At 46.9% G+C, this 18,647-nt stretch overlaps 1 protein-coding gene across 1 annotated transcript in view; it reads right to left on the bottom strand.

Moving 5' to 3' along the window:
- Positions 1–2,871: 2,871 nt before the first annotated feature.
- cpxm2 (carboxypeptidase X (M14 family), member 2) overlaps positions 2,872–18,647 on the bottom strand; it is a 259,608-nt gene continuing 243,832 nt past the window's right edge. The window contains exons 13-14 of the mRNA XM_038773322.1: positions 15,421–15,520; positions 2,872–3,458 (exon numbers count right to left, since the gene is read on the bottom strand). Of these exons, the coding sequence (XP_038629250.1) occupies positions 3,208–3,458; positions 15,421–15,520 (351 nt within the window). The 3' untranslated portion in view covers positions 2,872–3,207. The remainder of the gene's footprint in view (positions 3,459–15,420; positions 15,521–18,647) is intronic.

Below are 18,647 nucleotides of genomic sequence, written 5' to 3' on the forward strand. Positions count from 1 at the left end.
AAGTTTGAACTCAAGTATGTTTGACACTAAAGCCTGTGCAAGGGTTAAGAGGTTAGAGGAGTTCAATCAGATCTAAGAGATTTTGATGTGCTAGGGGTGTGGGCAAATTACATGAAATTTAGATGAAAATGGTAATTTATTGGTTATAAAGTGCTTTGGGATGTCCAGTTGTCATGTAAGGCACCAGATAAATGCAAGTCTTTCTCTTCTCGTACATGTTTTTGGCTAACACAGAATTCAGGCATAATTTGCAGAGAACAATAATGAAAGAAGTTGAAAGATAAACTGCCTTCATGTTATTGTGCAAAGGTCAATGAAGGTTCATGGCCAATGTGGAGAAGCTAAAGCTATCAGGATGTCGGGTTGTATTACAAGAACCATTCAGTATAATTCAAAAGATATCATCGTGACACTGTGCAGGTTGCTGGTCAGACTGCATTGAGAGCACTATGGCCAGATTGGTCTCCCCACACAGCCTTGTATATAATCCAGAGGAGATCTACAAGAATAATATCTAGCTCAAAGAACCTCAGATACTTAAATAGGCTCAGGGACCTTAATCTATTTATGTATCAGCATAGGCCCGATAAGGTCTATAAAAATAATTCAAGGGCTGGACTGCTTCCCCGTTGATAGATAATTCCAGTTCAACAGATTGAGGAGAGCACGGGACATGAGTTTAAATTAATTAAGAATAAGGATAGACAGGATATAAGGCAATTCTTCTTCCCAAGAGGAATGTGGGCTTCTGGAATACACTACCAGTTAGTGTGACTCTCTGCTTGCCTTCTGAAGGAACTGGAGCCGGCAGCACAGTCACACAGTGGTTAGCACTGCTACCTCACTGCTCCAGGGGCCTGGGTTCAATTCTGGCCTCGGGTGGCTGTCCGTGTGGAGTTTGCACTTTCTTCCCGTGTCATGTGGGTTTTCCTCCATGTGCTCCGGTTTCCTCCCAAAGTCCAAAGATGTGCAAGTTAGGTGGATTAGCCATGTCAAAAAGGGTATTCAAAAGGGTAGTGGGGTTACGGGGATAGGATGTAGGTGTGGGCTTTAGTAGGGTGCTCTTTCCAAGGGCCGGTGCAGACTCGATGGCCTCTTTCTGCACTGTAAATTCTATGAAAAAATGACTGTGGCAGATTTTTGCACCAAGTAGATGATAAAAATCTTTACACATATCACTCAGTCCGTGTAATCTCTGAGACCGGTTTTGATTGTGCGGGGTTGGAGAGATACATTACAAAGTACTTTTCCCTAATTAGCCCTGTGTTTTTTGTCTCACCCTGGAGATTACCTGGCTGTGGGAGTGGATGTGAAGTCAGTTTGGGGAGGGTGGCAGTGCGTAGGGTGAAATGCTTAACCATGATGGTGCAGCTATCATGGTGCGAAGCAGGCTTGACAGACCAACTGGTCTTTGCCTGCTTGTCAATTTTTTAATGTTCGGATCCCATTTCATAGAATTTTTTTCATAGAAGTTACAGTGCAGAAGGAGGCCATTCGGCCCATCGAGTCTGCACTGGCCCTTGCAAAGCGCACCCTACTTAAGCCCACGCCTCTATCCTATCCCCGTAACCCAGTAACGCCACATAACCTTTTTGGACACTAAGGGCAATTTAGCGCGGCCAATTTATTACACTATTTGTAACACTGCAGTAAACTCCCATTAGTTACAAACGATTTGAGGGTACAAGCTTTTGAGATACATAAATCATTTACTACAGGAGAGAAGGAGGCCATCTGGCCCATCCAGTCTGCAATGACCCTCTGAAAGAGCAACCTACATAGGCCTACTCCTCCGCTCTATCCCCGCAACCCCACCTAATCTGTACATCTGGACACTAAGGGACAATTTAGCATGGCCAATCCACCTAACCTGCACATCTTTGGACTGTGGGAGGAAACTGGAGCACCCGGAGGAAAACCCATGCAGACATGGAGGAGGCGATTCTCCGCGGCGCAGACCAAGTGCCTGCACTGGCGTGATCGCCGCCGAGTTCCACGACAGCGTGAATGGGCCTACGCCGTGGCCAATTCACTGCCTGAGAGGGGGCCAGCAATGGCGCAGCGCGGAACGTGGTGTGTGGAGCGCTGAAGCGGCGATGACGCCGCGCCACATTATGAGGGGGGCTGGGGGGGGGGGTGAGGAAGGAAGGGGGGTGGAAGGAAGGGGGGGAGGCAGGAAGGGGGGGAGAAAGGAAGGGGGAGAGGAAGGAAGAGGGAGGAAGGAGGGGGGAGGAAGGAAGGGGGAGGAAAGAAGGGGGGAGGAAGGAGGGGGGAGGAAGGAAGGGGGGAGGAAGAAAGGGGGGAGGAAGGAAGAGGGGGGAAGGAAGGGAATTGAGGAAGGAAGGGGAGGAAGAAAGATGGGGGGAAGGAAGGGGGGAGGAAGGAAGAGGGGGGAGGAAGGAAGGGGCAAGGGGGGCTGAGGGGGAGGTTGGAAGGGGGTGTTGGGGGAGGAAGGAAGGGGGGCTGAGGGGGGAGGAAGGAAGGGGGGCTGGGGAGGAGGAAGGAAGGGGGGCTGGGGGGAAGGGGGGCTGTGGGGGGAGGAAGAAAATGGGGGGGCTGTGGGGGAGCAAGAAAGGGTGGCTGGGGGGAGGAAGGAAGGGGGTGGCTGTGGGGGGGAGGATGGAAGGGAGGGCTGGGGGGAGGAAGGAAGGGTGGCTGGGGGGGAGGATGGAAGGGGGCTGGGGGGAGGAAGGAAGGGGGTCTGGGGGCAGGAGGAAGGAAGGGGGGATGGGGGGGAGGGAGAAGGGGGGCCTGGGGGAGAGCAAGAACGGGGGAGCTGGGGGGTGGGTGGGAGGGTGGGGGATGGGGGTGTGTGTGGGGGGTGCGGGTGGGGGTGTGTGGAGGGTGCAAACTCCACACAGACAGTCACCCAAAGTCGAAATTGAACCCGGATTGCTGGTGCTGTACTAACGTGCCACCCTTCCATTAGTGATGAACAGTGTTCCCGATAAACTAGTGGGATTTCTCCTTGTATGTATACAGCAGTGTGGCAAGTTTCCTAACTACATCATGCAGGAAAGTGCTGAATAGTGTAAAAGTTGCATATGTTATATATTAAAATAATGAACTGAATATTGTGTCCACAAATGACATAAATCCAGATTGCATCTTGTTACTTTAAATGAACGGGAAAAGTGTTTTTGTTATTTGTTATAAAATATCTTGGCTGTTATCATTTAGAAAGCCCTTTCTTCCGACAAGAATTTCCTATAACTGACGACGTCGGTGTCGAACCCGCCGGAAACGTTTACGGGAAAGATTGATTGGTTGCTTCCCAAACTTCTCCATTATCTCTTTAATTCTTGACAGGTTTGTTCTGGCCAGAACAAAGTGACACAGCGTTGCTCCCATGTCGTATCCCACCTCACAGTTTCGGGTTGCACTCAAGTAACCTTCAGCCTTGGCAGTGACTTTGTACTCGCCAGGATTTAAGAGCCGCCAGTAGTCTCCATCAATTGCTGCAATAAAAGATACACCCGCAGGATTAAAAGGCAGCGCTCATTTGGTATATCATCAACTTTAACTGTCATTCCGCACTCCACTTTGTGATCAGACTTGAATTGGAAGACGGCAGCAGTTTGACAAACAACCCAACCAGTGTTTTTGGACTGCTTGCCAGTTACTATATCGGACGTTTGGGGGTCTTTTTGTATTGTGCATTTTCTTTAATGATTGAAAGTGGCTCGCAACATTCACCTTGTTTGCTTTCAATTTTCCCAGTCTGGAGAATGTCCATTACTCCTACATTGACCAAAACAGGATATCATTCTTGTTGAAATCCTTGGTTTGTTAATAATAGGAGTAACTATGAGTGAGATTCTTCGGTTCCCCCAGTCACATGTTTCTCGGTGGCACGCCGTTCGCTGGCAGCAGGATTCTCTCTTCCCGTCACTTGGCAATGGGATTCCCATTGAAACCACCCCACACTGCTGGGAAACCTGAGGGCGGGGGGTGCTGGCAGGAACAGAGAATCCCAACGGCCAGAGAAATCTGGCCTATATTCTGCTTCAGCTTTTATTAGAAGAATGCCTCCTTTGTCAACCCATCACTTTTAGGCCTCTTTATCTTTAGGACTCTCCAGTATTTAATGTACCCAGTCAACTTCCTATATGTTCTTTGGCTTGACAATATAAAACAAGGCGTGTTAATTGGATTTCATATAAACTTGCATACATACAGATAGGTATTACTTCCAACTTTTTTCTGATTTTCTCCATTTTCCTTTTTTCCTGCCTTACATTTGAGATATTCCTGTGACTTAACCAATCTCGCGAGCTACTTTTAAGTTCATCTTTTAAGCCTCTCCTCCCAAAAAAGGAAGAATTAAAATTCATCTCAAATATTTTTCCAATGACACTGACCTCCAGTGTCATTGGAAAAATATTTGAGATTAATTTTAATTCTTCCTTTTTTGGGAGGAGAGGCAGAATGGAGTTGGCCTGCCGTTAAGATGCGGTAGCCCCATCTTCCATTCCCGGCTCAGTGATTCCTGATTTTAACTATGCTGGTTTGCATGGAGAGCCAGTCAGATGAATGTGGATTGAATGCAAATCGCGATCTGATGACATCAATAGCTTCCCAATCATGCTGCAACTTTGCAAGTAGAAATGGCTTAGAGAAAGTGGATAACTGTTAAGAAGGGTAAAGAGCCCCCCCTCATCCCCCCCCCCTCCCCCCCCACACACACCCCCTCTCCTCTCCACCCCTAGTAAGAGAAGCAATTTCTATTAGGAGACAAGGGGAGCAGAAATGCTGCTCCCATGATCCACAAGGAAAGCCATGGTGTGCTAACTTGCGGAATCTCTCCCCCACATGCACAAATGCCCTCTGCACCTGGCACCTGCATGCCAGTGGGCAGCTACAGGTCATATGATCTTTGACTACTGGCATGTGCTGCGCATGCCCATCTCATAGTGCTAAGCAAGAAGTAGACCAGTGATGTTTACAGAAAGCCTGGGAGTTAAAACCTTCTCATTTTGTATTTATTTAATTATTTCCAATTAAGGGGCAATTAAGCATGGACTGTCCGAAGGCTGTCAGCCGCCCAGTGTTGGGCACGCAGGGTGCACATGAGGCGCTCTGTAGCGGGGTGCGGGGCTCACTCACGCCTGACACTGTGTCACTCTCTCTGGGAGACCCCCCGGAATCTGGCACATCATAATTGAAGGTTCTTTTATTTTTCTGCCTCCGTAGATAGTTCAGGTAGTGCCCTATTGGGCCCCCCACCACCAACACCCCGATTCCCTCCCTCCCCATCACCTTCCTTTCCCCTCTCTCCCCACCACCCCCTTCCTTTCCCTTCTGTTGGTATCTGGTCTCTCCAGCACAAAGTTTAGGGCTTGTACCATTTGTTTTTTGTAGAAATGTGTTTTGAACTGTTTTAATAATCAGAATTTCCACCACACCCCTCACCGTACATTGGTACTGAGGGGAGGGTTCCGTGGGCGCGATTCTCCGCTCCACACACCGGGTGGGAGGATCGCGGGAGGACCGGGCGAATAACGACATGCCGCCCTGGCACCCCTGGCTATTCTCCCACCCCACCCAAAATGGTGTGTCGCATTTTGCGACATGCCGCTTGGAGAATCGCTGCTCGCTGTTTCTCACGGCGACTGCCGATTCTCCGGCCCGGATGGGCCGAGCGGCCTGATGAACCCGACCGGTTCATGCCGGCATCAACCACACCTGGTCGCTGCCGGCGTGAACATCGTGCGACCGGTAAGTGTGGGGCCTGTGTGGGGGGGCGGAGGGAGGATCGAGCACCACGGGCGTGCTCATCTGATGTCTGGCCCGCGATCGGTGCCCACCGAACGTCGGGCCAGCGTCTGTAAACGACGCACTCTTTTCCCTCCGCCGCCCTGCAAGATCAAGCTGCCATGTCTTGCGGGGCAGCAGCGGGGAAGACGGCAACCACGCATGCGCGGCTGACGTCACTTCGGCGCCGTCGGCTGCGTCATTCCCGGCGCGCCGCTTTGACGCAGGTGTCAAGGCCGGGCGCTCGGGATTCACGCGCCGCCGCTCCTAGCCCCCCGGGGGTGGGGGGAGAGAATAGGGGGCGAGGAGCGGCCTCCGACGCCAGAGTGAACACTCCGGGTTTCACTCCGGCGCCGGCTGTTTCTCTCCATTTCAGAGAATCGCGCCCCATGTCTCTCCAACACAAATTTAGTGTTTATACTGTTTGGCCCTTGTATATATTTTTACTGTTTTAATAAAAAGATATGGACAATCCACCTACCCTGCACATCTTTAGGTTGTGGGGGTGAGACCCAAGCAGGCACAGGGAGAATGTTAAACTCCACGTGGAGAGATACCTGGGACCAGGATCAAACCCGGGTTTCAGCGTTGTGAGGCAGCAGGGCTAACCACTGCACCACCGTGCTGCCAGCAACCCTGTTATTTTTGATCAGTGATTGCGCTTCACCCATGCCCCAGCCCCAGTGACGTGCAGGGGGGGGGGGGGGGGGGGGGGGGGGCGACGGTGCATTGGCCCCGGGCACCAATCAGAGAAGGAAAAAAACATTTTTTTTTTTTTTTTAATTTGTTTTTAAAAATTTAGATTACCCAATTATTTTTTTCAATTAAGGGGCAATTTAGCGTGGCCAATCCACCTACTCTGCACATTTTTTGGGTTGTGGGGGCGAAACCAACGCAGACACGGGGAGAATGTGCAAACTCCACACGGACATTGACCCAGAGCCGGGATCGAACCTGGGACCTCAGTTCCGTGAGGTCCGTCAGTTCCTAGTGCTAACCACTAGGCCACCGTGCTGCCCCAGAGAAGGAAATAAGATAGTAATTTTAAAATTTCAGCGGTGATAAATCAATTTTTGGAGGCTCACCACACTGCAGAGGCAGTTGTTAGCCCTTTATTCCTTTAACATGGTGTACCCTTTCTGTCATGAGAAAATGGTCCTTCTCCCCATCCCCCCACACGCATGCGGATGATGTACGTGGTGCAACCATCAAAAGCAACAAGCAGACGTGGCTGTTCGTTCCTGCGTTTCCTCGAGTCATAACTCGTCTTTTCTTCAGCTTTTTGTGCATCTAGATTAGTTCTTTTACCTACTCAGGTCAGTGAATAGCTCTAGAACAGGTGCAACTATGGTTTTTATAGGTTTTTTGGCGATATTTAATGAAATATTTACGTGGGATGTAGTAAGAGTGAAGCCTGGATGATCAGAGGACTGCTATGGCATTTAATCTCGGAATAGGAGACATTTATTCCTTAACATGCTAATATTTGAATACAGATACCACTAATTTGCAAGTCTATGATATAAATTGCACAAAATTATCAGTGGAGAATCAGTGTGAAATAATTTGATACGAAGGAACAAAGAAATGAAATATGGTTTATCCGTCTGCAACTGACCGATTGTTTACCATTTTCTTCCCATTTTCTCATGCGTCTTACGGTTTTTGAGATAGAAAATGAAATGTTGCGAGTATTTCGTGTACAACCGAGTGGAGCACAGAACAGGAAAAAAAAGAGGGCCAGAGTCGAAGAAGAGTCCCATCAAAGAGGGGCATTAGATGCATGGATAAAAAGAAGTAAAGAAGAAGTAGGAGAACCTGGAGAAGTAAAAGATGATGTGGGTGCAGAGAAGGATTTTTCTGATACGGATTCAGCTCGGTCAGAACATAATACTCTCTCTCCTCAGTCTCGTTGTCAGGATGATGATCCATGTGAAGGAAATAAAGAAGATTTTTGCATATTTTTGCAAAGAAGCGATTTTGGCTGTTTGAAGAAACCGATTCCAGATCATTTGAAGATGACAATATTACAACATGGCCCTGAAAGATATCAGAATAAAAGTGGTCCATTTGCTGAGAAGGATGGGAGATCATTTTCCAAACAGTGGTTTGATAAAGTTTCCACAAACGGAGAAATTGTGGAGAGAAAATGGTTATTATACTCTCCATATCGGAAAGCATGCTACTGTTTTGTTTGCTTTTTGTTTTCAAAGGAGCATTTGTCGTCTGTGTTAAACTTTGGAAAGGAAGACGGTTTCTCCACTTGGAGAAAATGAAATCCAACAATACCTGACCATGAGAAAAGCCCTTCTCATAGAGCTCACATGAGGGAATACCTGAACCTCATAGTTCGACTCCATCATTCAACTACGATAGATGCTGAACTTCAACAGCAAATGTCTGCTGAAAAGAAAAGATGGAAAGCTATAACTGAACGGATTGTCGAGGTTATATCCTTTCTGGCAAAACAGAATCTGGCCTATCGTGGACATCGAGGAGAAGGAATATCTGGGTTATCAGAGCCAGGGGAGACAGTCAGTGAAAATACAGGAAACTTTCTAGCAACAATCAGACTTTTGGCCAAATATGATGACATCTTAGCAAAACACTTGCAGAGAGGGAAAGAGAAACCAAAAAGTGTCACCTACTTGTCCAACAGAATTCAAAACGAAATAATCAATCTTCTTGGTGAAACTGTCAAGAAAAATATAATTTCCGAAACTAAGGACGCAAAATATTTTAGCATAATGCTGGATTCAACTCCAGATATTGCCCATGAAGATCAGGTTTCTGAAATTCTGCGTTACGTTCATATTGATGAAAACAGAAAAGTAGAAATAAAGGAGACATTTCTGGGATTTTTTCAAGTCAACAAGAAACATTGCAGTCAGCCTGGTAAATAAAATTCAGGAAAAATTGGAAGAAGACCAAATTTCCATGAATGACTGTCGTGGTCAAGCATATGATAACGCAGCAGTTATGGCTGGAGTGAGAGGAGGTGTTCAACAAAAAATTCTTGAAGTTAACCCAAAAGCTGTGTTTGTGAACTGCGAGAACCACAGCCTCAATTTGTCCTGTGTCCATGCAAGTGAGGTGCAACCTGTTGTTGTTACATTTTTTGGCATTCTAGAAAAACTCTTTACTTTTTTTTCTTCATCTACTTCTCGTTGGGAAGTGTTAAAATCATTTGTCACTCGGACTGTGAAAAGACAGTGTGACACAAGATGGAGTTCCAGCCATGATGCTGTGCAAGTAATCCACGAAGAGTGTGACAACGTTATTGCAAGCCTTCAACACCTGCTGGAAGGAGAATTTTCAAGGGAAACTAAATCTGATGCAGGATCGCTACTGAACTCTATTCAACAGTTCCCGTTTACAGCTTTATAAAATTTTTGGTACTCAGTTTTATCATCAGTGGATAAAGTCTCAAAACGTTTGCAGGATCCGAAAATGGGGTTCCATGAAGCTTCTTGTGATCTGAGAGGACTTATTCATATCTTGAATTTGAAGAATGACGAAATTATCCACAATGCAATAGATTTAGCCAATGAATATTGTCAAAATTGGGGAATACTAATTGCACGAACAAGGAGAAGAAGAATAATGCCTGGAGAGTCAGCAAGAGATAGTGGACTGACGGCACAAGAAGAAATGAATAGAGTAATGGTAGAGATTGTGAACAGATTAAAAACTGAAATTGAAGACCGCAGTGTCCGTCTTCAAAGACTCAGTGACCGATTTTCTTTTCTTCTGAACTTGAATTCAGGAGTGATTGAAGATGAACAAGAAAGAGAGAAATTAAAAAAGGAATGTTCAGACTTTGCAAATTATTATGACAATGATGTGGTTGCAATTCAGTTATATGACAAAATTATTGATTTTGTGATGCTCCTTCGAGCTGGAGGGAATAGAGTTCCCCCTGATCCTAAAGATGCTCTGGAGTCTTTACTGTAGTATGGGAGGGATGTCTTTCCGACGCTGTGTGTTTCATACAGATTACTGCTTACAATCGCATTTTCAGTCGCAAGCTGTGAAAGGTCATTTTCAAAACTGAAATTAATAAAAACATATCTGAGGTCTTCTATGTCACAGGAGCGACTGACCAACCTGGCTTTAATAAGCATTGAAAAAGAATTTCTCACAGCTGATGTAAAAAGTGAAGTAGTTCAGGTGTTTTGTGACAGGAGGTATCATTTGGGGAAAAGAACTTAATAAATTTGATTGATTTATATTAAAATCGAATAAAGCGTTTATTTCATGTTTCATCTGTGTTTATATATTCAAAATGTTTTCCTTTCTCATAATGTTTCTCAGTATATTAGGCCTTATACTTGAGTCTTTGGGGCATACAATCAATATTTGCCCCGGGCATCACCAGACCTCTGCACGCCACTGCCCAGCCCCACCTGTCTGAAACATGGCTAAATTCAGCTCTGTTTCAGCTTTCACAGAATATCTCAGTGAGCAAGCCAGTGGATCAGAAAAATAGCTCCTTCAACCCCTGCTTGAGCAAAGGAAACTAAATTTATATTTTTGGTTCAATGATTAACTTTGATTTTTCATTTTTTCTTTTAAGAGGGTTGGTTTCAGAATCACTTCCTTGATTAGTTCTTTGTCTCTTCCTATTTTCCCAGATTGTTTTTCTTTTCTTTTTATAAATTTTGAGTACCCAATTAATATTTTCCAATTAAAGGACAATTTAGCATGGCCAATCCACCTACCTTGCACATCTTTGGGTTGTGGGGGCGAAACCCACGTAAACACTGTGAGAATGTGCAAACTCCACACGGAAGTGACCCACAGCCGGGATCGAACCTGGGACCTCGGCGCCGTGAGGCAGTAATGCTATCCACTGCACCACCGTGCTGCCCATTGTTTTTCTTTTCTAGTGTTTTTTATTTTGGGTCCAGCCTTGTAGCAAGCACCAGCTCAAATGCGAGCGCTTTGTGACGCCCTGAGTCCAGTTAAAGAGCAAATGCATCTCTTAAAGCACGGAGTCATTGAACTCAGTTTAATTCAGTGATGTTACTGGAGGGATCATGTTCAGTAATTTACCTCAGGTAACAGCATCTTACTTCTCTGATAGAGTGCTGTTGGTGCCAGTGAAGCGGGTGGGGCATTGAGGCAGCTGGTCCAGTGCTAGATGTGGGTTCAGAGTCAAAGGCAGTTCAGTGGGCTGCCTGGGACATTAAGCAGGGTGGGCGTGAGCTTGTCTGCTTTTCTGCATTACCATTACATTCCTTTGCGACATTGGCACCTCTCCCACAGCACTTGAAACACTTCCCTCCTCCATGCCACATGCTTGTACACCAATCAAAAGGGGACATGGTAGCAACTCTGTGTCTTTCAGTCATATACAGATCTTTGCTGCTACCCTCACAACAGAGATGAACTGCAATTTTTTGTTAGCTACAAACAGTTAAGCAGTGTTTAATTCCTCTGCTGACTGCCTTCTCATTTCACATGGCTACCCCACTACCTATTTGCAACTTGCTCTCTTGCAGTCAAAGTTGGCTCATAACAACCAGTAGAGGTCAAGAGGCCCAGCACCCATTCCAGCCCTCACTCACATACAGCAATGATAGATATCAACAGGACAGGTGGAGCAAGTGACATTGCTGGATCCCATACTCAGCAGTATCTTTGCTTGTGTCCTTTCTCTTTTAAACAGTCATACATTCAAGGAGTATGACAACATAGAATGCAAAGATAGAATATATAGAATCCCTGTAGTGAAGAAGGAGGTTATTCGGCCCATGCACTGATCTTCTGAAAGAATACCCGACCTAGGTCTACTCTCCCACCCTATCCCCATAATCACCCCCAACCTGCGCATCTCTAGACACTAAGGGGCAATTTATCATGGCCAATCTAGCTAACCTGCACATGCTTGGATTGTGGGAGGAAACCAAACTGGAGCACCTGGAGGAAACCCATGCAGGGAGAATGTGCAAACTCCACACAGGCAGTAACCCAAGGCTGGAAGTGAACCCGGGTCCCTGGCGCAGTGCTAACCACTATGCCACCGTGCCACCTAAACTCATGGTGCAACTTCTGGAAGATTTCTGACTGCCTCAGCTCTCTATTATTCCTTTTTTCTATGTCCTTCTGAAGCCCCAGGACGAGGTCAATCTTGCTGAAGAATCATGGATGATCCATTTCTTAAAGCAGTAATGCAGAAATTGACATCACAGGAGGAATGGATCGAAAGTTAGAGACTCTGAACTGGGTGAAATACACAGCATATATAAATAAGGACAGGGCCTAATGGAGAAGGCAGCTTAGCAAACAGTTCAATAGGAGGCAAGCTGATATAATATTCTTCTATAGAGGATAGAGACGCCAACTCCTGGATCCCAGCCCTCAATTGGAAGCTGCTTTTAGCACATATGCAATTGTGTGAGTTGTTCAATGTTTGAGGATATGGGGAGTCCATGCGGAATTTAGGTTGCATTTTGGTGCTTGACCACAGAGCATGTGATCACCTCCATGGACACTGGTGCTGGACTGTGACACCAGAGGAATCTGTCACCAGCTCTTGCAGCACTAATTGAAGCTGAAACTGGTGATTCTATTACCTCCACTATATTGGAAAGGTTGGGGAACTGCATGGATTGGATTTCAAACACTGCCAATGGTGTGCATTGCTCCAGTCTATTGAGAGTCTCGGAGGCACAGTGCGGGTATTACTTGTTGCTTTCCTCAACCAGTGCTAACCACAATGCCAAAAGTTGTGGGTCAGACTTACTTGGCAGCAGTTGAGATTGATCGCATCTGTACATCCCAAAGATCTATTCTGCTCCCTGTACAATGTGTAAGGGCCTTTCCGTTGATTCCCTTATTTTCCATTTATTTTATTTTGCTGTTATTATTTTTGATCCATGGACTTTTAATGGGCATAAAAAGTTCCAAAATAGTACACTGTGCTAGCTTTTGAACAGCAGAACTCAGACGTTTTGGTACCATGGAGATCGGAGGGATTCAGCTCGATTGATTGGCTGGTGGCCAGTGAATTGGCAAAAGGCTGTGTTCTGCCCAGCAAAAGGCGGTGATTGGGTCCTACCCGAGTGGGATGATTTTCAGAGAATGCTGCATAGCTGCTGCATTTTTGAACCTGCAGAGAACCTGGATGAGTCTACAGAGAAAACCATTACAGACTGAAAACAGAAACCACAAACTGAAAACCTAGACTGAAGGAAGGTGTGCTCGAAGAGAACCATCTGAAACAAAGGGCGGGATTCTCTAATAATGGGGCTATGCCCCCCACACCGGCGTGAAAACTGGCATCAACGAATCCGGCGTCAACAGCCCCCGAAAGTGAGGAATTCGCACCTTTCTAGGGGGCTAGGTTGCTGTTGGAGTCATCCCCAAAGCTCCAGCCGGTGATGAACGGCCTGCGCGAGAATGGCTAGCGTGATCTCGTGCATGCGTGGAACGGCTGGCTTATTTCTTCACATGCGCGAGGGTTCCTGTCTCCGCGCCGGCCCCCGGGCAATATGGAGGAGCCCTACAGGGGCCTGGCGCGTAGTAAAATAGGCCCCCACGGATCCAGTCCCCCCGCTGATCTGTAGGCTCCGATCACGGGCCAGGCCACCGTGGCCCCCCCTCCCTCCCCGGGGTCAGATCCCCCTGCCCCCCCCCTTCCAGGATGGCCCTCACACATTCACCCAGGTCCCGCCGTGTGGGATGTGAATAATTCACGCTGGTGGGACTTTGTCAAACTCATCGGCCACTCAGCCCATTGGGGCCCGGAGAATCCCCGGGGGGGGGGGGGGGGGGGGGGCACTGTCAACGGCGTGGTGGGAATCCCGCTGGCGCCCAAAATACGCCGCCGGAGAATGGGGCAGCCGGCGTTGGGGCGCAAGAATCCCAGCCCAAGACTCTTATCCTTTTACTTTCATCATTATTTTTTCACCCCTTTTTTCATTGTTTGTTTGTTGCCATGTGTGTGTTTGCGTGTGTGTGAGGAGGTGAGTTAAAGAGGGGGAGTTAGGAATTAGATATAGTTATAATAGTTAACCAATTGTATTTGCTGTATATTGAATTATATTTAATGTTATTAATAAAATGTAATTGTGTTTGAATCTACAAACCTGGTGACTGTAGTTAATGGGCAGCCAAGGTCCAAAGACTTTGGTGTTTTCCACAGAATTATTTGTTAATTTCAGTTATGTTGTGTTATGTGGGGCTAGAATTGACCATGTCCTAGCTGAAGAATCCTCACTGGCACATGTAAACTGCAAATTAGGAAGTAAAAAAACCCAGGAAATATAAACTACAATTTAAACATTTGTTACCAGGGGGTCGGTGAGGATTCTTCAGTCGGATTATTGAAAATGCCCTGCACACATACACACACCTATCGGAGGGCCCCACACTGGACGAGATGTGGGATTAATAGAAATCTCCATTGACAAACCTATGAAAAGTCTTTGGGATACTGTACACAAGGTGAACAGAAAAGCCACTGCGAGAAAAATCCAGGTCACTGTTGCCTTGGTTCCCTGACATACATTCCTCAGGGGAAATCATGTTACTCCACCACCGGTGCAAATGAAATCCCAAGTTTTAAATTTGTTAAAATGATCAATTATAATTACGCAGGAAAAGTAGCCTGGGTACGCTTTTGGTATTCTAGGAAATTCTCAGCAGAGTCAGAAGTCAATGTTTATCCCTCAAATAGATAAATTCACTGGGCCAAAATTTATCACTCCCCACTGGTGGCTTTTGAGTGGGAGGGGCCGTGAAATTGAAGGGATGGGATTCCCTTCGGGTTCCTACCCACCCCGACGACATGGCAATTCTACGCTCATGCGGGCAAGGCCTCAAACTGCAAATCCACCCTTGTTCCAGTTGAGGCTGGCCAATTAAGGGCTGTTTCCGCTCAACCTTAATTTTTAGGCTGCCATGCAGATTTAAATTCTGTGGAGAAGGCTGAAAATCAACAATTAGATCTTGGGTGGGAAGTTCGGGGAGGAGGGTGCCTGGCTTGTGTCTCCATTGGAAGCTCCCTTCTGTAGTCGGGTGCTCCCTCCCACCCTCTTAAGGTCTGACTGCACTCTGCAAGACCCCAATCACCCATTGTACTCCCCAGTCCTTCAGTTACCCTACCTGTCCTGGAACCCCTTAACCTTCCCTGCTCCCCCTGCATTTCCTCTTCTGTCCACTGCAGCAGTGTGGCTACAGGGACTGGGAATTTGCTGGCCAACCAGATTGGGTGGCAGCTCTCTAAGATGGGACTTCCTCCTGAGTGAGGGGCGGAAGCGTGGAATAGCTGCAGAACACTCAGAGCCGGCGGGCAGGTGGCAAGATCCCCACCAGCCGAAAAATTCAGTCACTGGTCATTGTCACATTGCTGTTTGTAGCTTTGTAGGACATTACAACAGGAACTCCATTTCCAAAATATTTAATAGGCTGTAACGTGTTTTGCAACATCTGAGGACATATAAGGTGCTACATAAATGCAAGTTTTTTAAATTCACCTGACTGAATTGATCATCTTTATTGAGAAATAATAATCAGTGATGCTGGGATATCTGTTGTTACCCCACCTCAAAGAGAGGCCCTTAAGATGTCTTGCATATTGTACGGGTTTACATTCTCATCCACATAATCATTTCTACATTTTGGTCTAATTTTGTTGAGGGAAAAGAAACGTTTTCTTACCTGTTGTGACATCGTGATTTATGCCTTCAACAGATATGACAGCATTTGGAATTCCTCTTCCATGTTGGTCTTGCACTAGACCTTTGATACCTCTATGAACCTGATCAGGAGGAAAAAAAACAAGACTGAAACGCACAAGTATTGAAACATAAGTCAGCATGTCTTAACCACAAAATTAACTGCACTGGGATCAATTCACCGTGAAACCAGCAGCAACACAGTCTAACAGTACAAATATACATGAAAAGATGCGGGTGTGCATTGTTCAGTACAGATCCAGTTTACTGTCAGATGTTTAAAAATAGGGTTCAGCCCAAACTAAGTAAAAGTGTTGTTTGTACTGTGATCTTTCACTGTAAACTCATTGTCACAATTATGCATAGATTGAGGCACAGATTTGGACATGGGTAGAGAGGACACTGGGTGTGAAAGCAAAATTTGTATTCAGAATGCAGACAATTGCAGGGAAGTGTCAGACTAGGTGACAAAGATCTGAGAAGACTTAGGTAATGGCAAAAATATATATTTCCACCTACCGATTAGCACTTCCAAGAGAGGATCTAACCATTGCCTCTTGACATTCAATGTCACTATTATCGCAGAATCTCCCACTATCAACATCCTGGGGGTTACCATTGACCAGAAACTGAACTGGACTTACCAAATAAATACTGTGGCTAGCAGATTAGGTCAAAGGCTGGGAATCCTGTGGCGAGTAACTCGCACTTTAAAAGTGATGACACTGACAGGCAGGCAGATGATCGGAGGATGATGAGTGTGTGTTATACCCCAACCTACAGCAAAGCTTTGTCCCCAGTGCTCTCCGATCTCCCTATCACTGGGCTAAGACGTCGCTCCGCTGTGAGCATGTGGTGGTCGGTGTGCAACATCCACCCCACATTAAAAGAATTCAGGCACAGGCATCTTCCACCCCAACCCCACCCTACCCACCCATATGAATTTTGGGACCTAGGACGTCAGGACCCTAATGGACAACAGCAACAGACCTGAACATCGCACCGCCTTCATAACCCGGGAACTCCAACACCACAACATCGACTTCTCCGCCCTGAGCGAGACACGACTGGCAGGAGAAGGCCAGCTTAAAGAACAAGATGGCAGCAGATAAACTTTCTTCTGGAAAGGCAAACCAAAAGAAGAACGTTGTCTCCATGGGGTTGGCTTTGCCATAAAAAAACAGACGTTTCAACGGACCTCCCTGTGGGTGAGCGAATGCCTCATGACCCTACGGCTCACCCTGCCCCAGGAGCAGCACATCACAGCCGTCAATTTTTTATGCCTCAACCTTAGATGCAACGGATGAGACAAAAGAGGTATTCTACTCCAGCCGCCCCCAATCACTGTCCCACATCCCAAAGGGAAACAAGCTGATTCTCCTCGGCGACTTCAATGCTACAGTCAGGAAGGATGTAAACCTTTGTGTTAGGTTGAGAAGGTGTGGGAAAAACAAACGCCAATGGAGTTCTGCTCCTAAAAAAAATGTTTAGAACATAACCTGGTCATCACGAACATCCTATCCCACCAGAGGGACAAGCAGAAGTTGTCTCATGGCAACACCCCCGCTCCAACACTGGCATCTAATAGACTATATCATTGGAAGAGCAATGGCTGTAAAGATATCTGCATCACCCCTGCCATGACCAGAGCCGACATCTGCTGGACTGAACACCAGCTACTCCATTCTACCATCTGCACCACCCACGTCCCAAACTGGCACAGGCAGAAAAATGTCTGCCGCAGGAGATTCATTGTCACCGGACACAAAAGTCGGCACCTCACAGGTAACCTGGCAATGACAAACAAGCCAAAGCCGCAGAATGCCCACAGTACCTGGTCCGCATTAACAGCCACTATAGTCAGCGCCTGTGAAGAGACAATCGGATTCTTGACCCCCAAGACTGGTTTGATGAGAATGATCAGGAGATCCAGGGTTTCCTTGACCGCAAGCACAAGTGTATCTGAACTGGCAGCTCCACCAAAACCCAAGTGAGAGAAAACAAGCCGACAGGTAAATGAAGGCCGAGATGCAACAAAGAACCCGTGACCAAAAGAACAGATGGTGGGTAGAAAGAGCACAAGATACTCAGCAATCCTGATGTGAGCCACTTCTTCAGTGCAGTCAAAACCATCTATGGTCCGACTACCCAGCAACCCAGCCCACTGATAGCTAAAAAGGGAGAGGTGCTCATCAAAGACAGCGATCCAGCCAATGCCCACTGCAGAAAACACTTCGAGAACCTCCTCAACCCAAACACATCCTTTGACGCAAGTGCCCTTGACACCATCCCGCAACACGATATCTGCCACCACTTAGCTCACTGTGAGATCGAAAAAAACACTCGACAGCTGAAAAACAACAAGGCCTCTGCCCCGGATGGAATCCCCACTTAAGTATTAAAATATGGTGGAGATACACTCTTGACAAGAATCCACAACCTCATCACACTTGTCTGGAAAGAAGAGAGTATGCCGGGTGATCTCAGAGACGCCTTAATTGTGACCATCTTCAAGAAAGGAGACAGGCCTGATGCGGAACTGACAGAGGGATTTCCCTACTCTCCATCACGGGAAAGGTCAGCACGAGAATACTCCTCAGCCGCCTCCTCGCAGTGACTGTGGAGCTTCTCCCTGAGTCTCAATGTGGCTTCAATGGACAAGAGTTTCAATGGACATGATTTTCAGCGTGCTAAAAATCCAGGAAAAGTGCAAGGAGCAGCATCTACCTCTTTGACCTTGGCAAGGCCTTCGGCTCTGTCAACCGTAAAGGATTATGGAACCTTCCTCCTCAAATTTGGCTGCCCGCAGAAATTCATCACCATTCTCCTCCTGCTCCATGATGACATGGAAGCCGAGATCGTCACCAACAGATCCACCACAGGCCCAATACGTGTGAAAACTTGGGTCAAAACACGGCTGCGTCATTCTCAACCAACGATCTCCTCCACCTTCCTTCCAGCAACATCAGCCCATCACCCTGAAGCTCTCCGCTGGAGTTCGAAGACCAAAACCTCAAATCAAGCACAAGGCTCACGGTCTACAGAGCAGCCGTAGACCCCACCCTTCTATATGCATCAGAAACATGGACAATGTATAGCAGACACCTCGGGCGAAAATCTCCGCGGACCGACGTGACGCCCATTTCCGGCGGGAAAAAGCGGTGTGCATGACTCCGGCGTCCGGGCCTTCTTTTAAGCTGGCAATCACCA

The sequence above is a fragment of the Scyliorhinus canicula genome, chromosome 16 (genome assembly GCF_902713615.1).
Source record: "Scyliorhinus canicula chromosome 16, sScyCan1.1, whole genome shotgun sequence".
NCBI classification, from domain to species: domain Eukaryota; kingdom Metazoa; phylum Chordata; class Chondrichthyes; order Carcharhiniformes; family Scyliorhinidae; genus Scyliorhinus; species Scyliorhinus canicula.